The 13,543-nt window shown below is 48.8% G+C and overlaps 1 protein-coding gene across 1 annotated transcript in view; it reads right to left on the reverse strand.

Annotated features, from left to right (window-relative positions):
* LOC120065938 (unconventional myosin-Va-like) overlaps positions 1–13,543 on the reverse strand; it is a 71,069-nt gene that overhangs the window by 5,419 nt on the left and 52,107 nt on the right. Inside the window, exons 18-36 of the mRNA XM_039016980.1 lie at positions 11,189–11,297; positions 10,240–10,451; positions 9,134–9,290; positions 8,451–8,690; positions 7,870–8,118; positions 7,574–7,667; positions 7,272–7,408; positions 6,767–6,940; positions 6,337–6,531; positions 5,911–6,228; positions 4,846–4,910; positions 4,636–4,713; positions 4,232–4,430; positions 4,011–4,104; positions 3,631–3,771; positions 2,941–3,095; positions 1,596–1,685; positions 994–1,144; positions 365–549 (exon numbers count right to left, since the gene is read on the reverse strand). Coding sequence (XP_038872908.1) covers positions 365–549; positions 994–1,144; positions 1,596–1,685; positions 2,941–3,095; positions 3,631–3,771; positions 4,011–4,104; positions 4,232–4,430; positions 4,636–4,713; positions 4,846–4,910; positions 5,911–6,228; positions 6,337–6,531; positions 6,767–6,940; positions 7,272–7,408; positions 7,574–7,667; positions 7,870–8,118; positions 8,451–8,690; positions 9,134–9,290; positions 10,240–10,451; positions 11,189–11,297 — 3,043 coding nt within the window. The remainder of the gene's footprint in view (positions 1–364; positions 550–993; positions 1,145–1,595; positions 1,686–2,940; positions 3,096–3,630; positions 3,772–4,010; positions 4,105–4,231; positions 4,431–4,635; positions 4,714–4,845; positions 4,911–5,910; positions 6,229–6,336; positions 6,532–6,766; positions 6,941–7,271; positions 7,409–7,573; positions 7,668–7,869; positions 8,119–8,450; positions 8,691–9,133; positions 9,291–10,239; positions 10,452–11,188; positions 11,298–13,543) is intronic.

The following is a 13,543-nucleotide window of genomic DNA, read 5'->3' on the forward strand; positions in this document are numbered from 1 at the left end:
GCTGCCTCCCCCCCTGGGAGATAACATATCAACTAGAACTGCTGCCTCCCCCCCTGGGAGATAACATATAAACTAGAACTGCTGCCTCATCCCCTGGGAGATAACATATCAGCTAGAACTGCTTCCTCCCCCCCTGGGAGATAACATATAAACTAGAACTGCTGCCTCCCCCCCTGGGAGATAACATATAAACTAGAACTGCTGCCTCCCCCCCTGGGAGATAACATATCAACTAGAACGGCTGCCTCCCCCCTGGGAGATAACATACAGCATATCAACTAGAAAGAACAGAGGTTCAACAATCCATCCCTATGGAACACAAAATCTAGATTTGTCTCAAGAGTTTACTCCTCAACACACACACCTGTTTGATGAGCTCGGGGTCGACGTCATGCTGAATCAGGGTAGCGTGGACGAGACCGAGTTGCTGTAGGATGCTGTCCACCGTGTAAACAGCCTCTCCGGGGAAACTGGACGTCCTCTTCCGTAGGCCCGTGGGTTTAGACCCCAGAACTCCCTGGAAGTTCTCATGCTCCAGCATACCCGGAACTGGGATATTGTTGGACAATAAAATGTCACTTGTTTGTTAAGTTGTTTTGTTGTTGTTTCTCATTTGGACTGTGTGAGTAGCGCTACTCTTCCTTGCATGGTTATTTCAGAAGTGTCACTACTGTACTTGTTAATCCTTTACTCTCGCTAGCATTGCTCGTTGTCGCTAGCATTGCTCGTTGTCGCTAGCATTGCTCACTCTCAATAGCATTGCTCACTCTCAATAGCATTGCTCACTCTCACTAGCATTGCTCACTCTCACTAGCATTGCTCACTCTCACTAGCATTGCTCACTCTCACTAGCATTGCTCACTCTCACTAGCATTGCTCACTCTCACTAGCATTGCTCATCGGATCATATTATGTGGTTAATTAGCTTACTTTAGTTGAATACACTGAATGTAAGTGGCTCTGCATAAGAGCGTCTGCTAAATGTCTCCACACCTATCATAGGCTGCAGGGCCTCCTCCATGCATCTGACCAGCTGCTGGTAGTTCTGGATGGCCAGGTCACTGAGGACCTGACGGTACTCTGACAGGTCAAAGTTACACAAGCAGTGCTCATTCTGCCGCGGGGTGTTGTTCTTTACAAACGCCTACAGGAGAGGAGATGGTTATAAACAGAGGTCAAAGGTTGTACAGCAGTTAACACAGGGGTTTGTGTTTCCATCCTAATCTCAGAACACTAGCACTACATCGTGTGTGTGTGTGTGTGTGTGTGTGTGTGTGTGTGTGTGTGTGTGTGTGTGTGTGTGTGTGTGTGTGTGTGTGTGTGTGTGTGTGTGTGTGTGTGTGTGTGTGTGTGTGTGTGTGTGTGTGTGTGTGTGTGTGTGTGTGTGTGTGTGTGTAGAAGAAGGGCATCTGTGAAACTCATTCCACAACTTGAAGTGTCTCCATTTTGTGCTACGGAATATTTAGAGGGTTGGAGCCGACTCAGGAGGAAGCGGTACTTGCTAAGCAAACAGTGTGCTTGATAGCTGTGGATTAAGGTGTTCAAATCAGTCGAGCCATAACTGTCATATGAGAGACTAATCCTCTCCAGCCTACCTCCTCTCCACTGTACTGCTTCAGGCAGTGTAGGAACCGGCAGGTGTTGGCCAGCCAGAAAGACACAGTCTCAAAGTCATCTCCTCGCCTCTGAAAAAAACAAAAACAACAGTAACTCAGGGGGCGGGACTTTACAATGGGTCAACTGAACTTGACATCCTCAGTATGTGATGTCATGTTCAAGCTCACATTTAATTTAATGTTTTATTGTCACATCCACTGGATGGGTGCAGTGTAATGTGTTGTTTTACAGGTCAGTCATAGTGGTACAGTAACCCTGGAGCAAACTAGGGTGAAGTGTCTTGGTCAATGAACCAAGTCAGATTTTTCACCTTGACGGCTCGGGTACTCGAACCATGGACCTTTCGGTTACTGGCCGAACCCTCTAACCGCTAGGCTACCTGCCGCCCTCATAATTCAACACACTGAAATCCATAAGCATACAATAGCATAGGCCTATCAAAATCCAAATCAACCTTGATGGACTCCCTTGATGCTAACGCGTTACCTCGGGGACTCCCTTGATGCTAACGCTGTACCTCGGGGACTCCCTTGATGCTAACGCTGTACCTCGGGGACTCCCTTGATGCTAACGCTGTACCTCGGGGACTCCCTTGATGCTAACGCTGTACCTCGGGGACTCCCTTGATGCTAACGCTGTACCTCGGGGACTCCCTTGATGCTAACGCTGTACCTCGGGGACTCCCTTGATGCTAACGCTGTACCTCGGGGACTCCCTTGATGCTAACGCTGTACCTCGGGGACTCCCTTGATGCTAACGCTGTACCTCGGGGACTCCCTTGATGCTAACGCTGTACCTCGGGGACTCCCTTGATGCTAACGCTGTACCTCGGGGACTCCCTTGATGCTAACGCTGTACCTCGGGGACTCCCTTGATGCTAACGCTGTACCTCGGGGACTCCCTTGATGCTAACGCTGTACCTCGGGGACTCCCTTGATGCTAACGCTGTACCTCGGGGACTCCCTTGTTGCTAACGCTGTACCTCGGGGACTCCCTTGATGCTAACGCTGTACCTCGGGGACTCCCTTGATGCTAACGCTGTACCTCGGGGACTCCCTTGATGCTAACGCTGTACCTCGGGGACTCCCTTGATGCTAACGCTGTACCTCGGGGACTCCCTTGATGCTAACGCTGTACCTAGGGGACTCCCTTGATGCTAACGCTGTACCTCGGGGACTCCCTTGATGCTAACGCTGTACCTCGGGGACTCCCTTGATGCTAACGCTGTACCTCGGGGACTCCCTTGATGCTAACGCTGTACCTCGGGGACTCCCTTGATGCTAACGCTGTACCTCGGGGACTCCCTTGATGCTAACGCTGTACCTTGAGGACTCCCTTGATGCTGTTGATGGTAGAGTTGAGCAGGATGCTGACTCTCTGGTCATCATTAGAGTAGTCAGCATGTCTCAGACACATAAACAGGATGTAGGCCGGCAGACCAGGGAGGAAGTTAACCGCCACACCGCGAGGCTTCAGCTCTAAGGATCAACACAGTTAACATCATTAAAAAACAACAACAGTTTAGTCATTTACCAGACGCTCTGATCCAGAGAGACTTACAGGAGCATTTAAGGTCAAGGGCACATTTGCATATTTTTCACCTAGGTCGGCTTAACGCTCTTAACCGCTAGGTTACCTGCCGCCTTAGCACAGCACGGTTAGCACAGCACGGTTAGCACAGCACGGTTAGCACAGCACAGTTAGCACAGCACAGTTAGCAAAGCACAGTTAGCACGGCACGGTTAGCACAGCACGGTTAGCACAGCACGGTTAGCACAGCACGGTTAGCACAGCCCAGTTAGCACAGCCCAGTTAGCACAGCCCAGTTAGCACAGCCCAGTTAGCAGCCACACCTCAAGGCTTCAGCTCTGACAAAGATTTATTGATATATCTATGTATGCATTTTACTTGTTACAAACATTTACTTTTTCCACTATTGGAAACACAACTCAATAGGGAAATATGTAAAATAAGTATTTGCTGCAAAATAACAGGGAAACACACAGTACCTACCCACAACCAGACTCTTCAGTAGTTTGCTCTCATCCCCCCTCCGGTACTCCAGCATGCCTTGGAAGTCCCTCTCCTTCCGGGTGATACCAACAGGAGAGCGAGGCTCTGGACCTGGAGCCACCCTCTCCATCTGACCGCTAGCTAATGAGACCAACGGCCAGGGGGAGGGGGGAGAGAGAAAGAAAGAAAGAACGAGAGAGAGAGAGAGAGAGAGAAAGAGAGAGTATTGTAAAAATGAAATCAGTATATATTATACGTGATAATGAACTAATGGACACTTCAAAGAAGAAAACTCTGGAGATAGGGGGTTCCACTGGGATCTATTTTAGGACCACTATTATTTATAGCTTATATTAATGCATTATAAACTGTGTGTATACCTTCGTATTCTTCTACCCTCTTGACGTAGACTTTGAGCTGTTTTTTTAGTTTGCGGATCATCTTGTCCTGTTTCTCTTGCTGCTCCATCAGGTCCTGTAAGATAGAAGTAGAGTACTCAATAGACCTTATTATACATGTCAGAGAGTCGAACAGAACCTATTTACATCTGAACGTTCCACAGCGTCATACCCTGCTGAACGCAGCCCTGGCTGGTACCTACCAGGTTGTCGCTGGTAAGCCGTGTGATCTCGTGGTGCAGGCTGGCCTCGATGCGGGCCTCCTGGGGGAGGAGGAGGCTCTGGGAGAGGAACTGTTGCTGCTGCCTGTTCTCCTCTCTTACCCTGAGCACCTCCTCTTTCAGCTCCTCCACCTCCTCCTCGTGCCTCTTGTCCTGCACCTGCAGCTGAGACACCAACAGGCTGGGAGGAGGGAGGGGGAGAAGCATAATAGAGAGAGAGAAACATAATAGAGAGAGAGAGAGAGAGAGAGAGAGAGACACACACAGAAAGAGAGACAAAGAAACAGATAAACAGAGACAGATTCATCAGAGTTTTTTTCTTATCTAGTTCCATTGTATTGCCTTGAAAACCTTGAACACATTCCTCTTGCTATCTCTCAGCTCACCTGTTGGTCTCCTTCAACCCGTCGTAAGCCAGCCACAGCTCTCCATCCTCGTTCAACTTGTGATAGTCAGGAGTGGATCTGACGCAAACAGAGGAAAAACAGTAAACCAATATCAAGTCAACTAACTAAAAAAACAAGATAAACCAAGACGTCAGCAGTCAATCAATGTAAAAGGATCCAGAAGGGGTGTGGTGAGTTGAAAGTGTTTACCCATCAGCCTCTTTGGGTGGAGTTTCACCAAGATGAATCATCTTATGCATCTCTCCATACGCTTCCTACCAAAAGGAAAGGGTGTCAAGTACTGCCAGTGTGGAGAAAAACACATTCAAAACAGTACACAAGAACTACGTATTTGTAAATCAGAATGTTAGTTCGTTTTTCCAGTCGGACAGCGCAGAGTCACTGATCTACAATTCACCTCCCGAATAACTACTCATTACGTGATCAAGATGAGGGATTCTGCTCGGCATTTGGCTAGCTCAAACTAGCTGATAGTAGGGAAGTGTCCCAAATGGAACCCTATTCCCTATATAGTGCACTACTTTAGACCAGAGCCCTATAGAACCCTATATAGTGCACTACTTTAGACCAGAGCCCTATAGAACCCTATTCCCTACACTCCAGCAGCATACCACCCTGCATAACACTGCTGGCTTGCTTCTGAAGCTAAGCAGGGTTGGTCCTGGTCAGTCCCTGGATGGGAGACCAGATGCTGCTGGAGTGGTGTTGGAGGGCCAGTAGGAGGCACTCTTTCCTCTGGTCTAAACAAAGATCCCAATGCCCCAGGGCAGTGATTGGGGACACTGCTCTGTGTAGGGTGCCGTCTTTCGGATGGGACGTTAAACGGGTGTCCTGACTCTCTGAGGTCATTAAAGATCCCATGGCACTTGTCGTAAGAGTAGGGGTGTTAACCCCGGTGTCCTGGCTAAATTCCCAATCTGGCCCTCAACCATCACGGTCACCTAATAATCCCCAGTTTACAATTGGCTCATTCATCCCCCTCCTCTCCCCTGTAACTATTCCCCAGGTCGTTGCTGCAAATGAGAACGTGTTCTCAGTCAACTTACCTGGTAAAATAACGGAAAAATAAAAATAAATAAATAAATATAGTGCACTACTTTAGACCAGAGCCCTATAGAACCCTATTCCCTATATAGTGTACTACTTTAGACCAGAACCCTATTCCCTATATAGTGCACTACTTTAGACCAGGGACCAGTGCACTACATAGGGAATTAGGGTACCGTTTGGGACTACTTCCTCCTCTCCTCCTACCTTGTTATGTTTGAGCACCTCCTGGCGGACCAGGTGTGAGCGGAGGAGCAGCACCTCCTCCTTCCTGACCTCCAGCTCCTCGTTGGAGGAGTTGAGCTGTTCAAGGAGCACGGTGTAGGGAGCGGAGCCCGGCCCGGGGCTGCTGGTGGAGTTCTTACCCCCGGGGTTGGTCTTAGCCCCGGGGTTGGTCTTACCCCCGGGGCTGGTCTTACCCCCGGGGCTGGTCTTACCCCCGGGGTTGGAGACTGTAGCTAGAGACTGACGCAGGTCCGCCAGGTTTGTCTTCAGCCTCTTGTTCTCCGACTCCAGCTCCTGGCGCTGAAGAGAGAGAGTTCAGAACAGCTCTACATATACAGAAGTGACCAGATATTAACTAAGAAATGGTCAAATGTAACTGTGCAGTAATAATTTATGAAATGTCATTACTTTCAGAGCCTCCAGGTCTAGCTCAGCTCTCCCCGCAGTCTTTTGCTTCTCTGCATTTTGGACCTGGTCTTGTTGTGCCTCCTCCCGCTTATCCAGGTGTCTCTGCAGTGTCTGTTTGTCCTGCTCCAGCTCGGTGACTCTCCTCTGCAGCTTCAACAGGACTGACATGTCAACTGCGTCCTGGTGCGACGCGTCCTGAACAACAACAACAACAACAGAAAACATGTGTTTTAGTTCATCCAAAAATAAGACTGAGCTAATTCTACGGGAGAGCAAAGCATCCTGCGTGGGACTATGAGGGTGGAAGCCTTGTGCTAACATACTCCTGAGCCTTGTTCATCACTCGGATGTTGTGGAAACTATGGGTGGTGGTGAGCATCCACGTGAACCTCAACGATGATGATCGTATGTTTATGTTTGAGTTCCTTACGTCTCCTCGTAGAGATCTCGTCTCCGACTCGGTGAACCCCGAGGAGCTGCGTGTTGAGCTGGGAGTTTTCACGGAGCTGTTTCTTCCCTCCGCGAATCCAGAGCTGGGAGTTCCCTCAGACTCATTGCTGCTGTAGTTGGAGTCTGTTCTCCGGTGGCCTGGTTTATTGGTGATCTGGTTAGACAGCACGGCATGGGAGGTTAGATAGGTAGCCGAAGCCCCAAACCAATACGTTATTTTCATATAGACCTAATGTATGCAGTGGTTTAGCCACTGAAATCCAGGCTAGCAAGCTATGGAAAGCGGCAGTGTCACTTTCACTGCCAAACCAAACCAAGGTCGGTATATTATAGAGATGACTAATCCAAAAATGCTAGGATAAAACGTAGGATAAATAGCTTTGAATGTCAGTATGAGATGGATAACAGCATTCCAACACCCGCTGCATATGAATTAAACGTCTAGTCTCCAAGATCTATAATGCTCCTCCGTTAACTCATCTTACCACGCTGATAGTCATCTCTTCTTTCAGGTCAGCGTGTCTCTCTTTTAGGTGTGTGTATTCACTCAGCAGACTCTGGTAGTGGTCACGCTCCTCACGGAGGTCACTCTCCAGCTGCATACCGTCTTTAGCCTTGCTCTCTGGACAAAGGGAACGGGGAAGGCAACAAATGGAAGACAACAGACAGAAAAAAGGGAGAGGCAAAACGGACTTGTCCAATCATTTTTTTTTTTTTAAAGTGTTTATGTTTTCCATTGCAAAAGTTTTTTTTTACTGTGTGCCATCATGAACATGACCCACTGTACCTGCTATCTGTTGTCTCTGTTCCTGGATCAGCTGATTCATATTGTCTTTCTCTGTTATCAACAAGCTGTTGTTCTCATTCAACTCTGACACCACCTAGTGGCAGGAAGAGGGAAACACGTTAGTGGACACTTGTCTCCTTGGCTCAGTAGAGGAACATCAGGCTTGGAAAGTTCCATTCCTAAAATAACTCGTCAGTGACACTGTTGACAGTTTTCTTAGTCACTTTGGAGAAACGACCATATGAGCTCTACCTTCTCTGTCTAAAGTTAGTAGATGAATGCAGCAGTTGTGTTACCTTCTCAGTGTCCGCCCTGTATGTCCTAGCCTGCTCCTGTATGGCCTCTTTTTCCTCCCTGGTAGTCTCCAATTCCTGACGGAGGAATGACAGCTGTTCCAGGAGGGAGGGTACCCCATCTGCTTTAACTCTGCTCTCCTCCTCTGCCACGCGCAGTCGCTCCACCTCTCTCCCCAGTCTCTCGCTCTCCGCTGCCCGGGACCGCTCCACAGTACGCAACCTCTCACTGAGCTCTCTGTTCTCCTTGTGCTGCATGAGGGAGGGGGGACACACACTGAGGGTTTACATGTGACAAACAACCAGCATTACCTCATGAAACAATGTCCTGTTTTCAACTGAGGTCAATACTGAAGTAAACAGATATTTCTAAGGAGACAGTAGTGCGTGTCTCGAAAGAGTAAGATTTCCAAAATATTCATAACTCAAAATTAACATGAAACCTGACTGCCTGGTCTCACTTGTTCGTTTAAATGTAGTAGTACTACTATTTGTAGCTTTCCACATAGGTGGATTTCGACGCAGGAAGTGACTACGTCCACACAGGAAGTGACTACGTCCATACAGGAAGTGCCGTTTCTCACCTGTTCGTCCACCTTCCTCTGCAATTGCATGATCTTGTTCTCCATGCCCACGTTGAGCGTCTTGAAGTGTTCTACAGAGCGCGCCTCCACCCGTAGCTTCCTCAGCTCCCTCCTGGCAGCCACGCGTCTCACACAGCTCTGGAGATAAACCACGGCTCTCAGGGACCGTCTGCACCTCCGCCTGGCCAGCCAGCCCCTCACCCACCTCTGGATGGTGAGAACCTTGTGTTCGTACAGCAGCTGGGGGAAGCAGAGAATGGTGGTTGAGGTGAGTTTCCTTGCTTACTATGTAAAGCACCTGGAAAAGAGCTATATAAATACAAAATCACTGTTGTAGACCGGAGTCGTGTTTCAGTGGGTTCTACACACAAGAAAACTGTCTGAAACAGGGAGGTACTATCTGAACCAATTAGAAACGTTGTTCTGCCCTAATGAACACGACCCCTGAATGAACACGACCCCTGAATGCACACGACCCCTGAATGCACACGACCCCCGAATGCACACGACCCCCGAATGCACACGACCCCCGAATGCACACGACCCCCGAATGAACACGACCCCCGAATGAACACGACCCCAGAATGAGCACGACCCCTGAATGAACATGACCCCTGAATAATCGACAGTGTGTAGAGAACTGTGTTTGGAAGTTTGGAGCAGGTCGGGTGTGTGTTGGATACCTTGCGGTAGGTCTGTCTGGCCTGGTAGGCCCGTAGCAGACGCTGCATGGTGATGGATGCAGACCTCTGCTGCTGGTAGCGTCTCCTGGCCACTAACATACGCTGGTTCTTCTGGATGATAACCGCTGCTCTGGTCCTCCTCAGGAACACTACCAGACTGAGAGAGGAGAGAGAGAGGGGGAGAGATGGCAAGAGAGGAGAGAGAGAGAGAGGAAAAAGGGCAAGAGAGAGGAGAGAGAGAAGGGAGAGAGGAGAGAGAGGGTGAAAGAGGGAGAGAGAGAGGGTGAGAGAGAGAAGGCAAGAGAGAAGAAAGAGAATGCAAGAGAGAGAGCGAGAGGAGAGAGAAAGAGGGAGAGAGCGAGAGAGAGAAGGTGAGAGAGAGAGAGAAGGTGAACGAGAGAGAAGGTGAGCGAGAGAGAGAGAGAAAAGAGGGCAGAAAGAAAAGAGAGAGGGTGAAAGAGGGAGCGAGAGAGAGGAGCAAGAGAGAGGAGAGAGAGGGTGAGAGAGCGAGGGTGAGAGCGAGGGAGAGAGAGCGAGGGAAAGAGCGAAAGGAGAGAGGTAGAGCGCGAGCGAGGTTGAGAGAGAGAGGAGAGAGACAAGAGCGGAGAGAGAGAGACAAGAGAGGAGAGAAGGAGAGACAGAGAGAGAGAGGTGAGGTGAGGTCAGATTTCTGACTCTATTAATGATCAGGGTTCCCACTCTTTAGACATGACTAATTCCAGGACTTTTCAGGTCTACAGATTAGAATGTTGATGACACACATACAGGGTCGTCACTAGGTACCACAGCCACAGTCATAAACCATACCTATTTCTACAGTTTCTCTTCTTAAAATGTGATTTTAAACGTAACCCTAACCACACTGCTAACCTTATGCCTGACTCTACATTTTGTTTTTTTATGAATTTTTCCAATATAGCCAATTTTGGTTGTGGGAACTAGTGGAAACCTACACACAGTGGGTAAAGCAATGTGGGAACAAATTACAGAAAAATAATGATCCTATATTGTACGTAAATTGATTTACATTGCCTGGCTTTCCCTGTCTGGAAGGTATATAATAATTGTCGGTGGAAACCCTGTGAGGTTGTAGTCTCTCCACTCACCAGCGCGCCTGGTAACCTCGTGTGTTTTTCTGTATGGTGATGGCTGCTTGTCTCATACGGAGATACCTCTTCCTGGCCAGCCAACATCTGATAGTCTTCTGGATACGAACACACGCCTTCTTCAATTTATCAGAACGTAGCTTCTCTAGATAGGCCACCTGACCCGCCCTGAAGAAGATCTTGCTCTTTCCAAACTGGTATTTGTCCTGGTCCTTGGAGAGAAGAGGGTTGTTGGACATATTAGCACACTTATTATTATTTGACCCTGTTGGTCATCTATGAACATTTGAACATCTTGGCCATGTTCTGTTCTAATGTTGGTCATCTATGAACATTTGAACATCTTGACCATGTTCTGTTCTAATGTTGGTCATCTATGAACATTTGAACATCTTGGCCATGTTCTGTTATAATGTTGGTCATCTATGAACATTTGAACATCTTGACCATGTTCTGTTCTAATGTTGGTCATCTATGAACATTTGAACATCTTGGCCATGTTCTGTGATAATCTCCACCCGGCACAGCCAGAAGAGGACTGGCCACCCCTCATAGCCTGGTTCCTCTCTATGTTTCTTCCTAGGTTTTGGCCTTTCTACGGAGTTTTTCCTAGCCACCGTGCTTCTACACCTGCATTGCTTGCTGTTTGGGGTTTTAGGCTGGGTTTCTGTACAGCACTTCGAGATATCAGCTGATGTAAGAAGGGCTTTATAAATGACTTTGATTTGGTTTAACCATTGTTTGTTTGATATCTTTGCTACCTTTGTATCCAGTTTGGATACTTACTGGATGGAGGTAATTGAAGTAGACAGTTTATATGTGGAATAGCCATGGTAAAATATATCCATTTATGTATTTTGTACACTCTGTCCCTACTGAGACCCATCTCTCCAAGTCAGGTCACTTCCTGAACCCTAAGGCCTGACCTCTAACCCCTGACACTTCCTACCTGAACCCATTTCTCCAGGACGTTCCTGCAAGTCTGCTTCCTGTCTGAGAGAATGTCCTTCTGTTTCATCAGAACCCGGTACCGGTTGAAGAACTCCTGGTAGGTCCACCTGTTCACAGGTACAGGTGTGGTGAGTAACATATGCTTCTGATTCTGTTGTTAACGAGAACATGCTGTGGTAACACTTTGTGGCGTGTGTGTGTGTGTGTGTGTGTGTGTGTGTGTGTGTGTGTGTGTGTGTGTGTGTGTGTATTTGAGTGTGTATAGAGAAAGTTGAATGCTTGTGTATATGTTATGTGAGAGTTCCTTTTAGAGCTGACTAAATCAGCGCCAATGGGCAGGGTGACGTTGCTGCTGTTGTTGGTGCTGTTGTTGGTGGTGGTGTTGTTGGTGCTGTTGGTGGTGTTGTTGTTGGTGGTGTTGTTGGTGTTGGTGGTGGAGTTGGTGGTGGTGTTGGTGGTGGTGTTGGTGGTGGTGCTGCTGTTGTTGGTGGTGCTGTTGGAGTTGGTGGTGGTGTTGGTGGTGGTGTTGGTGTTGTTGTTGGTGCTGTTGGTGCTGCTGTTGTTGGTGGTGGTGGTGGTGTTGGTGGTGGTGTTGGTGGTGGTGTTGGTGGTGGTGTTGGTGTTGTTGTTGGTGCTGTTGGTGCTGCTGTTGTTGGTGGTGCTGTTGTTGGTGGTGGAGTTGGTGGTGGTGGTGCTGTTGGTGCTGCTGTTGTTGTTGGTGTTGTTGGTGGTGTTGTTGGTGGTGTTGTTGTTGGTGGTGCTGTTGGTGGTGTTGGTGGTGGTGTTGTTGGTGGTGTTGGTGGTGTTGTTGGTGGTGTTGTTGTTGGTGGTGCTGTTGGTGGTGTTGGTGGTGGTGTTGTTGGTGGTGTTGGTGTTGGTGCTGTTGGTGTTGGTGCTGTTGGTGGTGTTGGTGCTGTTGGTGGTGTTGGTGTTGTTGGTGCTGTTGGTGTTGTTGGTGGTGCTGTTGGTGCTGGTGTTGTTGGTGGTGTTGTTGGTGCTGGTGGTGCTGTTGGTGTTGTTGGTGCTGTTGGTGTTGTTGGTGGTGCTGTTGGTGCTGATGTTGTTGGTGGTGTTGTTGGTGTTGGTGTTGTTGTTGTTGGTGGTGTTGGTGCTGTTGGTGCTGTTGGTGTTGTTGGTGCTGTTGGTGTTGTTGGTGGTGGTGGTGTTGTTGGTGGTGGTGTTGTTGGTGGTGGTGTTGTTGGTGGTGGTGTTGGTGGTGGTGGTGTTGTTGGTGGTGGTGGTGTTGTTGGTGGTGTTGTTGGTGGTGGTGTTGGTGTTGGTGGTGGTGTTGTTGGTGGTGGTGGTGTTGGTGCTGTTGTTGGTGGTGGTGTTGGTGGTGTTGGTGGTGTTGTTGGTGGTAGTGTTGTTAGTGTTGGTGTTGGTGGTGTTGGTGCTGTTGTTGGTGTTGGTGGTGGTGTTGTTGGTGGTGGTGGTGGTGGTGTTGGTGGTGGTGTTGTTGGTGGTGGTGGTGTTGTTGTTGGTGGTGGTGGTGGTGTTGGTGGTGGTGGTGTTGGTGGTGTTGGTGGTGTTGTTGGTGGTGTTGTTGTTGGTGCTGTTGTTGGTGTTGGTGCTGTTGGTGGTGTTGTTGTTGGTGCTGTTGTTGTTGGTGTTGGTGGTGTTGTTGGTGCTGTTGTTGTTGGTGTTGGTGGTGTTGTTGGTGCTGTTGTTGGTGTTGGTGCTGTTGGTGGTGTTGTTGTTGGTGGTGGTGTTGTTGTTGGTGGTGCTGTTGGTGTTGGTGGTGCTGTTGGTGTTGGTGTTGTTGTTGGTGCTGTTGGTGGTGTTGTTGTTGGTGCTGTTGTTGTTGGTGTTGTTGGTGCTGTTGTTGGTGTTGGTGCTGTTGTTGTTGTTGGTGGTGCTGTTGTTGGTGGTGTTGGTGGTGTTGTTGGTGGTGGTGGTGTTGTTGTTGGTGGTGGTGTTGTTGTTGGTGGTGCTGTTGGTGTTGGTGGTGTTGGTGTTGTTGTTGGTGCTGTTGGTGGTGTTGTTGTTGGTGCTGTTGTTGTTGGTGTTGGTGGTGTTGTTGGTGCTGTTGTTGTTGGTGTTGGTGGTGTTGTTGGTGCTGTTGTTGGTGTTGGTGCTGTTGGTGGTGTTGTTGTTGGTGCTGTTGTTGGTGGTGTTGGTGGTGTTGTTGGTGGTGGTGGTGTTGTTGTTGGTGGTGGTGTTGTTGTTGGTGGTGGTGTTGTTGTTGGTGGTGTTGGTGGTGTTGGTGTTGGTGGTGTTGGTGCTGTTGGTGTTGTTGTTGGTGCTGTTGGTGTTGGTGGTGTTGTTGTTGGTGCTGTTGTTGTTGGTGTTGGTGAGGTTGGTGTTGGTGGTGTTGTTGGTGGTAGTGTTGTTGGTGTTGGTGTTGGTGGTGCTG

Source organism: Salvelinus namaycush, chromosome 21 (genome assembly GCF_016432855.1).
Source record: "Salvelinus namaycush isolate Seneca chromosome 21, SaNama_1.0, whole genome shotgun sequence".
Lineage (NCBI taxonomy): Eukaryota > Metazoa > Chordata > Actinopteri > Salmoniformes > Salmonidae > Salvelinus > Salvelinus namaycush.